The 12121-nt window shown below is 32.3% G+C and overlaps 1 protein-coding gene across 1 annotated transcript; it reads left to right on the top strand.

Moving 5' to 3' along the window:
* The first annotated feature begins 8495 nt into the window (after positions 1 to 8495).
* LOC106379419 lies at positions 8496 to 11046 on the top strand. The gene has a single exon (XM_048761833.1). The coding sequence runs from the start codon at positions 10274 to 10276 to the stop codon at positions 10823 to 10825; it is 552 nt and encodes a 183-aa protein (XP_048617790.1). The 5' UTR covers positions 8496 to 10273; the 3' UTR covers positions 10826 to 11046.
* Positions 11047 to 12121: the final 1075 nt, after the last annotated feature.

Below are 12121 nucleotides of genomic sequence, written 5' to 3'. Positions count from 1 at the left end.
ATCCGGGACATGATAAAGACAACCAGAGACTATGTGTTTATCTAGTATTCTATGTATATCTGTAACATAGTGTTTATCCTTATCCTTATCTTGTTAGGATAAACATGACCTTATGACGGTCTAATACCTTGTATATATGGACCTTCTGGTCGACAGTAATAATAACAGAAGTATTTTCCCAACACTTCATTTACAACACGTTATCAGAACGACGTTGCTCTCATAAACCCTAACCCTAAAAACCAGAAATAAAATCCGTCACACATAAACCCTAATCAAGGCGTAACTTAAAATCAATCTATCTCTCATACCCCGAGGAACTAGACGACGAGCCACATATCAAATTGAAGCTCTGGACAAGAAGAAACTATCAGCGAAAACCGTTTGTCAATCCGATCTCAGACGCGCCCACACTCGCAGAAACAATAGACGGCGCCGCCTTGGTCTTTTGGAACCCTAATCCCGAAGAACCCTAATTCGTTCTTGATTCCGTTCCAGCAAGCATTACCGTCTCAGCTTCATCCCGATCTCAGCTCAAACGAACCCTTGAACTCAATCCCGTCTCGCGTTCCCGCCACTGCCTCAGCTCGATCCGACGATCAGCCTCAACCCGTTCGCGAGAGACAACCAAGGCGATCGCGACCTAACAAACCTAACCCGATCGCATCCTCTCAGCTCGCGATCTCGAAGCAGCCAGCTCGCGTCTGTTCGAGGTTCATCTTGGTGGTCCGGTTTCTACAATCTGCAAAACAAAGGTAATCCTAATTCTGAGAACATGAATTGAACATGGTTGTTTTGTAAAGATTGAAACCCTAAAATCAGAACTCTAAAGATGAAAGCCATATGGAAAATAGATCAAACCCTAAAGAGTAAATCGGAGCTCGAATAAGTCCGATCCCCTAAACCATAATTCGAGATTGATCCATTGATCAATTAAAATCAAAGTCTTAATGATTTTGAATCTCAAATCAAATCCCCTTGATCAAAGATCAAAGTTTTTTGAAATCTCCTAAAAACCCTAATTTTGGAAAATCGGTTTTAAATTGTTTGATTTAAACTTTGATTGTTTGATCACCTAGAGCTATTGATAAGATTGTTTAAATTTGAATCTAAATCACTCAAACTGAAACCCTAAAAGTTTAAATCGGTTTTAAAATGTCTTTGTTTGATGATTGATGATCTGAGATGTTAGGATTGATAAATTGATTAATAGATCTAATCTCAAGATTCGAAATCCTTAAGGCCTTGAAACCGTTAATCTTGATTGATATTCCTAAAGGCCTTGAAACCTTAAATCTCTCATTACTTAAAACCTGAAAGATTGATTTAAAGAATTTACATATTGAATGAGAGTTAGGTTGCTAGATTATTTTATTGATATGGATCGTGTGGCATTGTGTTTTTGTTATCAATCATACTGAATGGCCGTGAGGCATAATGCATTGGTTCATACATGCGGCCTTGTGCCCTTGATTGAGATTAAAGCCCTAAGGCCTAAGCATCACAAAACATGAGCCGTGTAGCCTAAAGTATTATAGATAGACTTATGAAATCATATGCACTAATTATTTGAATTGGTTGCAAGAATTCTAAATCATGAATTTATTAATGATTTCAGATGTCGAGATTTGAGCCTTCGGATTATGCTGCCCTATATATCTCTGGAGATAATTATCCAGAATGGGAAATGAACACTTCAATTGCCATGAAGTCTAGAGGACTCGGGAAATGTATCATTGAAAGAAATGATGAAGTTGAAAGTGAAAAGCATAGAGCCATAACAATTATGCGCTATCATCTCACTGAGGAACTGAGAAATAAGTACGAAAGTATTGAGGATCCTTATGATCTTTGGATAAAACTAAAATTCATATACTCAATGGAATTATGGCGAAAGGCCATGAATGATTGGAAGATACTCAGGTTCTAGGATTTTAAATCCGTGGAAGAATACGATTCTGCTCTAATGAAAATCGCACATAGTCTTGAACTATGTGATGAAGTGGTTACAGATAATGATCTACTGTATAAAACATATTCCACATTCAATCCAAAGGATCAGTTGCTATCATATACAGCTAAAGGTTTCACAACCTATAATGACCTATTGTCATACCTATTGGCAACTGAGCAAAGAAAGCAGAAAATTAAAGATATCATTGACAGATTTGAGAAACTTCAGAAAAGATGCATTGAGGAACAAAACAGTGAGATGAGATATCCTGAGGCATTGGATCATGATGAATCCAAGAAAGCCGTGTGGAGTAATATAGATTGTGAGGCGGGCTTATACATTGACTAAAAGAAAGATCTCGACATGATAATTTTATTTTAAGTCTATGATTTTGTGATTTGCTTTTGACTTACTTGATGATTCACGATTTTGTTTTTATATATTATCTTGCTTGGTCTTGCTTGATGATTCTTGATTAAATAACAAATAAAACCTTAATAAAAGGATAATCAGTCCACTGATAGTTGATTTCATGCATGGTTTAACTTTACCTTGATTGTATAGGTTTAACTTTACCTTCCTGCAATCACATAAAATCAATTGTTGGGTGTAGACTAATGAGCCAGTTCACTAATAGATTGATTTCTCGCATAGATTTAACTTCATCTTGATTGTATAGGTTCAACTTTACCTTCCTATAATCACTTGAAATCAATTAATTGGTACTGACAATGGTAAAAGACACGACATTATTCAGACCCATTGAGTTATAAGGATTTATAACATTCTACATTGAGCCAGTGAGCAAAGAAAATACGATTCCTTTCAGATTTTTGAAAAATCGCCTAAAAGCATTATGAATGCCTATACCCATATCTTCTACTGATTTATTCTATGCTAAGGATCAGTATGAAAGAGGCATAAAGCCATGGTAACCAGTATGGTTCACCACGAAATAAACACTTATGGCATGACCAGATTAGCCATCTTGATCTAAAACATGATGAAAAATTAATTAAGGCACAAAAGTGATCCCATAAAATCTCACAATGTGTTATAAGTACACAAAAGGGAAAATCACTAAAATAATTAAGGCTCCACTGTCCTAAGCACTACGAAATTATGAGTATGTTCATGAGGGGGAGAGAGGACTAAAACCCACAGTCCATGATCATATCATAAATTCGGATTCCATGGTTTACAACCATAATATACACGGCTGGAAAGCTTTAAAGCCCTCACTAATGGTACATCACCCACGTCCAGCCTAAAGCTTAAGGACATTATGTATATAAATATTGATTTACATCAGGCCATACATGTAAGCATAGACATTCCCATCTCTGAATGATTAAGGGTCATAAACCAGACATATACACAAACCATCTTAAGAAAATACGAATATTCCACCACATATATGTGTGCCATTTAAGATGGAACCTCAGATGAGGATTGGGAATATATATTAGATAAATAAGACTTCCTCCACGAAACTATAATGTATCTTGTGCCAAACATGGATGATTTAATCAAGTGGCCAAGAACACAAATTACAAAAGATAGTAATCTGATTATCCAACTTTGAAAAGAGAAAGTAATCAGGCTGATAAAGAGTAAAGAGTAAAAGAGAAATATAATGGTATCAACCATAGTTGTCTTGGCAAGATCCTCAGACCAAATATTATGATCTAGACGTTCTAAAAGAATATGATCAAAAGATATAAAAGCTAGCAGAAATATATGCCAGACACACTGACCCGAAAAGAAAAAATGACTATGTCATACCAGCTTAAGCACCACGAATTAGATGTCTAAGAGACACAATCAAGTTGCTACAATGTTTATTAGAGATAGACAAATAAGTTCCAAATAATAAGGAACCTCGGAAAGTAATGAAAGGTGCTCAGAATCGTACAAATCCGAGTTCATAAGAGAAACCAGTTCAGACAGAGAAATAAGGTTGCGAAACCACACATCTAAGGTACCAGACCATGTAGTTTGGGACGCCAAACTGCAAGGTATAAAGGTCTTGGATAATAAGATCTCAAAATATAATTAGATCATGTCTGGAACAGTATGAAACTAAAGATAAAGAGTGTTAACACCAAAGATGTATTTACATACATAAGAGCTCATAAAAGATTGTAGTACTTGGGATTTGAAGGATATAACCTGAGGATCATGAACCCACGTAGAGTACTCATAAAACCTATATAGGGACGTGGGGTGTTCAAAGAATTCAAAGTAATTATAAGACAGATGGGCGTAGTAACCATGTACATACAGAAAAGCCATCTAAGAAAGAAACCAGTGAATGGATCTTGTGAGATAAGAAATTCCGTGAGATTAAAGGACATGACCACATGGTATAGTGTGTCCATGTTCCTTCTAAATAACGTTCAAGTATAGCTTGATTACACAAGGATACTCACAAGGACCAAGGAACAATTTATAAAGAGATATGCTCCTATATGGTGGATGCTACTACAGAAAATCAAGTTTGATTTTGTCTGGATATTTACTAAAGAAATAATGGTGTAGTAAGCAGCAAATGGATCACTGGATAAAGGTATCAACGTACCATAGAAATATGAGAAAGAAATTCTCATAGAACAAGCTTTGTTCCTAAGTTGTTTATGGATTGTAATATACAGCAGCTGTAAGTAATATGAAAGACTAAGTATTTACTTAGTGCAGTCAGTCCATACAGAAAATATTATAATTCCTTGTGATCATAATAAAGACCAACTGAGAGAAAAAGGTTTAATGGTTCAAAGGTTCAATGATACAAGTTATCGATTGATTAAACAGGCTATGTTTTACATATGGAAAGTCTGTAGAAAAATCATAGCCGTGTGTGTGTGTATGATTAAGTCAGCACGCCTAAGTGAGAACCATAAACCAGGATAGTGACCAGAAGGATGTCTGGTCGTGGCTTAATGATTATAAGCATTGCTAAAGCAAGAAAAGATCGATAACCATGTACAAAGGACATGAGTGTATGACTGCGAATTCATTGTGTGATGAGTTTCATTGCAGCAAATAATTATTGATGGTATGACCTTAGACACTCATGATTATGAACGAATATAGACAAGGTCTATAGCTCAACATGGATTGACAAAACAAAATAAAGAATGATTGGTTACAATGGATAAAGCCATTGGCACATACGAAGAGATATAAGTCCGAACGAACGAAAGATATCAAGTAAAGTTGTCCGTATGTGTTCTGGGTCTATGACTCAATATATATTGAATGTCCGCGTTTTGGGAAAGCCATATAACCAAAGAGAATCCGTGGGACATGAAAAAGGACCTGCAAGTAAAGTTTTATTGCATATTATAAAGTCCATCCGAGCACCATTTGAAGCACCATCAGTTCAACCAAGACATGGAGTGATCAGCAGCAAAGATGTACATCCTGACCACATCTTAATGGAGTTCCAAAAGACATACCAACGTCCAAGACTTACAAGTTCATTCAAGGAGAATCCAGCTGATCATCTTCACCAAGTCATAGGCAACTTCAACGTTCAAGAAGACTCGGATACCAGATGGGAATGCGTCTACTACAGTGATGCATTCATCTGGGGGAGTTCATGTGTTGTACTCTTTTTCCTGTCTTTGGTTTCCCATTTTGCCACATTGGTTTTGGGGTTTTTCGGGAGAGGTTTTAATGAGGCAACATTAAGCATGCAACGAACCTGTACCGGATGTGTCGATCAAGGGGGAGTGTTATAAACCAAATGATGATCGACCATGAACCCAGCCCGTACTGCAGGCCCAATCCGGGACATGATAAAGACAACCAGAGACTATGTGTTTATCTAGTATATATTCCATGTATATCTGTAACATAGTGTCTATCCTTATCATTATCTTGTTAGGATAAACATGACCTTATGACGGTCTAAACCTTGTATATATATGGACCTTCTGGTCGACAGTAATAATAACAGAAGTATTTCCCCAACACTTCATTTACAACAAGACTCTTTCTAACAATTTTTTTTTTAAAGGATACATTCTCATTTTTGTTTAAGATGAGATATTCTAACAAATAACCATATCATATTAACATGGACGCTTCATGTGTAGGCTAATAAAAGCATAGAAAGAGGTGGGTGGATACAACATTAGTAAAATAGATAAATCAAGAGTAGTTTAAATCGAATGGTACCAATTCAACAACCACAGACTACTGCAGAAAATCAACCCCTTTCTACCTTTAAAAGCATGTCCTCCCTCTTACTTCACTCCTTCCACAAAAGTTTTTAAGTCAAGATCCTTTTCTGTTGTCGATATATATACTTTACAAGAAAATTAGTTTGTGATATTTCACTTTAAAATCAAACATTCAAAGAGGTAAATTAATTTTTTACTGTTTTATTTTCACTAAAACTACATTTACTTCTTCTTTTGTCTATCTCTTTTTCCTCTTTGTTTTCAGTTTCAGTAAAATTTTAATTATAAGAATACAAAGAGTACAAGCAATACCTTTTATTTCAATTTAGTTTATATACAGTATGATATAAAAAATACTCTTTTACGAAACTCTTTTATACTAAGAATTGTGATCATTTGAAACATAATACAATTACTTAATATATGTTCGCTAACAAATGCAGAAAGACGGTGGAGATGAACCAAAACTTCGGAAATGCGGTTGCTTAGGAACGAAACATTGAAGTTCGAACATCTAGTTTATTAAAACTGAACTATAAAATAATATTTTCATATTATAAGTGATTTTTTTACAGCTTTTATTCTATTTTAAATTAATTATAACCACTTCATTTATTTGTTTTTTCTAAATAATTCGACATCTTTTATTACAGAAATACTAAACATAATTTACGTATTTTGAAGTGTTTTATTATATCTTTTACATTATTTTTTCTCAATCGTTTTAACTATTTCATTAATTATTTTTACTATAATATTTCAACAACATTTATTTTACATATTAACCATAATAATCCGACAAGTTTAAATGAAATTACTCCATTTGTGATAAGAATTCAAAATGACTAACAAAGAGTTTTTTTTTGTTACATAATCCGTTATCATAGACATTTGGTAACCGTTCAGGTGCAGGTTATTTTTTCAGGTATCAGGTTTTGAATGGGTATTATAGATTTTCAGGTGGGTTTCGAGTCGAGTCCTCCCAAGTCTGGATGGTTTCGGTTTTGAAGGATAGAAACCTAAAAATATCCAAAACCAAATGTATGTGAAACATGTTCGGATATTTGTATCAAAAGTACCATTATTAACGATTTGGTTCGGCTATTTTAAATTGAAACTAAAAATAACCTAAAACTAACCAAATAACCAAAAGTAACCATATTATCCGATTTGATTCGAGTTTGATTTTAATGTATAGGAACCTAAAAATATTTAAATACTTATACGATTAATTGCATGAAAACACTTATAAATATATAAAAGTAATCATAAAACCAAAATATCAATTTATAATTAAAATAATAATTGACATCCGCGTGTGGGCCAATCTCTAGTTTATATTATATGTGTAGGGCGTAAGCCGGTAATGATATCCAGTGATTGTTTACGAAATAGATTATAACTAGATTAAGATCCGCGCCTTGCACGCGATAAATATTATATATATAAATTATTATATGGATTATCATTTTTTTAACATATTATGAAATAATAAATATATATTTAATAATTAAAAATTCAGTAACTATTACTTATATAATTAAATTGGTGCGAACATATAAATAAATTTTATAATCTAAAAAAATATTTTGTCTATTTGATATGATATATAGTTAAATTTAAATGATAGCAAGTTAGCAACATATACATAGTATATTTTAATATTAATATCTATTAAATGATGTTTTCTACTCATATTTTTTTTTTGATCATTTGAATCTGTTATTGTAAAAACTTTAAATTACTGATAATAAAATTTCATTGTGGGATTAATAGTTTAAGTAATTTATAATATTAAAAAATGATATATATATATTTTTATCAAAAAAAAAATTTGTTCAAAGTATATTTCAAAATTAGAATATTTATGTATTTTTATATGGCATATAGTTTAATTTAAAATGATATATATAGTTATATATCTTTTAATTTTAATACTTATTAAATAAGGCTTTCTACTTATATGATTTTGTAATCATTTGTATCATGTCATAACAAAAATTTTAAACCATGGATCACAAAACTTGAATGTGAGACTTTTAACAGTTTTATTAATTTATACTCGTTTTAAAAAATTCAAAATATAACATATACAGAAAAATCTAAATTTTTATTATATGGTTAATATGGTTATTTAATTTATTTTAATAGTTTAAATTAAAAAAATATAACATAAGAAACACTTATTTTTATCAAATTTTTTTATTCAAAATTATTAATTGTCGTATATGCTTTAGCCACATTAGGCAATTCCGTAATTTTATTTAAGGAAATAATGAAACACATTAATAATGTATTTATGGTTAGTTTAATAAAAAGCTTATTATATATTTAGATGAACCAACATATTTCTCTAAGGATTCTAAGAATCATTATATTGATGACATGTGGTTACAAAAAAATGTTGTAATGCTTTTCGCTTAGTATATAAGAGATTTTGTTTTGAAGACGAATATGATTCCACGGAATCCAAAGAAGTGAATAATATAAATAATAATGGTACTTAGGTTTTTTTGGTCAAAAATAATGGTACTTAGGTAGATCAAAAAAAGTGGACGTTTCGGTGCTTTAGAAACGAACAAGAACGGGAGTGTCTCAAGCACAAAATGTGACACCATAAAACATAGAATATTCATTGATACTGATGACAAAAAATAAAAATAAAAAAATTCATTGATACTTAATGGCAATCATGCAAGAAATAAAGTAAACTAAATGCACATGAACAAAGCTGAATCCAATTTTAGAAAAAAATATAGGAATATATAACCTCTTCTGAACCAAAAACCGCAACAAAAGTATAAATTATCTCTATGCCGTATTTATTCCACAAAAAAAATATTATGTGTTTAGGTCTAGTGGTATTAGCAAAAAAAAATTATATATTTTTTTGATGAAATGGTAAATTTATTGATCATCATGAAAAAGAATGGTTATTTACAAATAAATCTAGAAACATAACTACTTTAAATCATTTTCTCACTCAATGCGTGCACTAAACTAACGCTGTAACAGGCCCTCTAATCCTTTCTTCTCATGGTATCAAGTAGATACGATCCTTTGTCTGATCGTCTTCTCTATCACTTTTGCAAGCTGACTTGCTGGTCGACTCTTTTGTGTATGTCTCCTCTCATTTCGCTGGCGCCAGATATAATAAACGGTGAAGCTAATCTCAAATTTATATTTTTGTATTTCAGATTCATTTTTTTTTAATATAAATTGTTATTGTTCAATTAGAGTTTTAAAACCTAAATGAAATTATTAGCATAACCTTGTTGTACTTATGATTGATCTGCCGATTTTTAAGTTCTGTTTTAAAAATTCATTTACTCCCTAAGTCCTTAAATCAATTTATTGGATTATCAAATACCATGTATGAGTATTGTAATATTAATAATTATTTTTTATTTTACATTTTTTATTATTTAAATTTTTGTTAATATAAAAAAGTTAATGTCTATTTTGTTATTTTTGACATCATACTGGTTATTGTTATTTTGTTAATATTGTAGGAAATATTAATGTTTCTAATGCATTCAGTGATACTAGGATTCCTTTCAATTCACAGCTACAGGAAATATTTGATTTCAAATCAAAATTGGTTAATAATAATTTGATTGTTACTATAGAAAAGATTTACATCCACTAAGTAAAAATATGAAAACAAAAACAAATTAATACATCAATTGTCAACATGTATATCAAAGTTAGATACTCTATAATATAAATTGAAAATGTGTATGTAATTTATAAATTTATATTTAAGTAAAAAATCACATTAAAACCAAAATTTGTTAGACATATATATTAATCCGCACGGCCCTCATTTTAGTATATAAACAATGATAATTTCGTAAAAAGTTATGTGTTTTACCGATTTTGAAATAAAGCAATATCACACGTTAAATCAATAATATTTTAAAAGTTTTACTCGAGATAACTAGTCTGATATTTACAAATACTGTAGCGTTTTCTAACTAACAAAAAACCATGGTCACTAAGTTCATTTTTTTCTTTAATATAAGGAAGAGCTTTCTAGGGACAGTTCACCAAACTCAAAGAAGACGACAAAATTAATAAACGAAAACAGGTCTGCTTCTCGACTTCAGAGTTGCAAGAAGAAAACAGAAAGATGGTGCTTAGAAGCTCCATCTCCAACACAAAAAAATTCTTCCAAAAAACTATCGACAATTTCAAATCATTTTTCTCCAACAATGCTACCTATCACAAACTACCTAAAACACCTCATAACATTTCCATCAACGATCATCATCATCAAAACCCAAATAACATCATATCATCATCATCGACATCAGCCATACATAAGCAGTTACAGCCTAAATCCAGAGATTATGTGACCAAAAACAGAGTTTTGACTCAACCACCGAGAAGAGGAGACAGAGATGAGACACTCTTTTCCAAACCAAAGGTTGAGCTTGTTCTCCTAAAGCTACAAAAGATGGAGGAGATAATGAATGGTGATATAATAAATGATGAGGAACATGTCTTAGATGTTCGGGAGTTCCTCGATTGCTACTCTCGTCTTCGTTGCGCTGCTTACATCGATGTGGTTGAGAAGTTTTTTATGGAGGTCTACTCTGATTTTTTTAGCCCTCAACCTCTCGAGCACACGACTAGAGTGGTCGTTCAATCACGTTACCCCTACGGTGGCCAGAATAACTGATGGAAATTCTGATATGATGATCTGTCTTCTTTATTTTATTTTATTTTTTTGCTTGTCATTTATTTTTTAACTTCATGATCTTATTCCCTGTTGTGTGGCTGTATTTTACTAGTTTTATTTTTACTCTATTTTATTTTTCTTATGAATTGTAATAATAATAAAAAAAATTGCTTAAAGTTGTACGAGTTAAGATCATTTTATAAGATCATAATAAGGACTTATGTCGGTTACTTTGGATGGTCGCTTTGGCCTTTCTTCATCTCGATGGAGAACACTACAAGTCTGTTACAGAATTTAAAAGTAATATGGTGGGAATGGGATCACACGTTGGTTGAGGAGGGAAAAATGGGGCTTGATATCAGCTCTGGCTGGGAGTTTCCACATGTCTTTGTTTTTGGTGGTATGTAATCGAGAGGCGTACTTAATGAGACATATTGACATATACTATGACATAGAAAGTGATAAAATTCATAGTATATCATTTACAGAGATGAAGAAGGCAATGCAAATGTTATGGATGCAGTACTGGCCCTGGCCTAAAGCTAGGGAAGCAGCCGCTTTAGGCGCCAAACTAGACTAAATATTAATGGGCACCACAATCTGTAAAATATGCATGTATCTCAGTTGTTGTACATAATTGTGTTGAGTGGCAGGTACCGGGTTCGAGTAAGGATGGGTGCCAAAACATTTTTTGCTTTAGGCAGTAGGGTTTGCTGGTCCGGGCCTGTATGGATGGAAGGATCATCTATGTTTCAAAGGAAGATATAGGGTGTGAATGTGGTGGAGGAGAGAGATAGGAGAGATGGAAGAGAGTTTGTAATCCAGTCGTATCTGCATTTATTTCCTATTCACAATTAATTTGCAGAACAAAAAATTAATGATAAAAAATTTAATAAACTGTGTACAGAACGAGTTATGTGTTAAAAAACTGTTCTGCAAATAAAGGAAAAATAGAAATTGCCAAAAATACAACATTTATAGTACATTTTTCAAGTTTATACTAACCCCTTTTATTCTCATTTTTAATGAATGGTAAAAGATATTTATAACCCTAAGGTTAACTAATCTAGACTTAGATTTAGAGTTGAAGAGTGGGGTATAGTTTTTGGAACATATTTGTTCCGCTGCGACTAGCGGCGGAGGTCGAAATTTAAACACAAAAGTGAAGAAATATTTCCCAGATTCGATCGCAGCGATCATTTAATGTTTACGATAAGACAGACTTTAGATCGCCAAAATTAACAGAGTCTAACATTTTGGATTTCTGGCATCAATTATTAGTCGCAAGCACTGTTT

The sequence above is a fragment of the Brassica napus genome, chromosome C6, assembly GCF_020379485.1.
Source record: "Brassica napus cultivar Da-Ae chromosome C6, Da-Ae, whole genome shotgun sequence".
Lineage (NCBI taxonomy): Eukaryota > Viridiplantae > Streptophyta > Magnoliopsida > Brassicales > Brassicaceae > Brassica > Brassica napus.
This window is presented reverse-complemented; position numbering and strand designations above follow the sequence as displayed.

Coding starts and splice junctions, on each gene's coding strand:
- LOC106379419 (XM_048761833.1), top strand. CDS start 10,274: ATGGTGCTTAGAAGCTCCATCTCCAACACAAAAAAATTCTTCCAAAAA.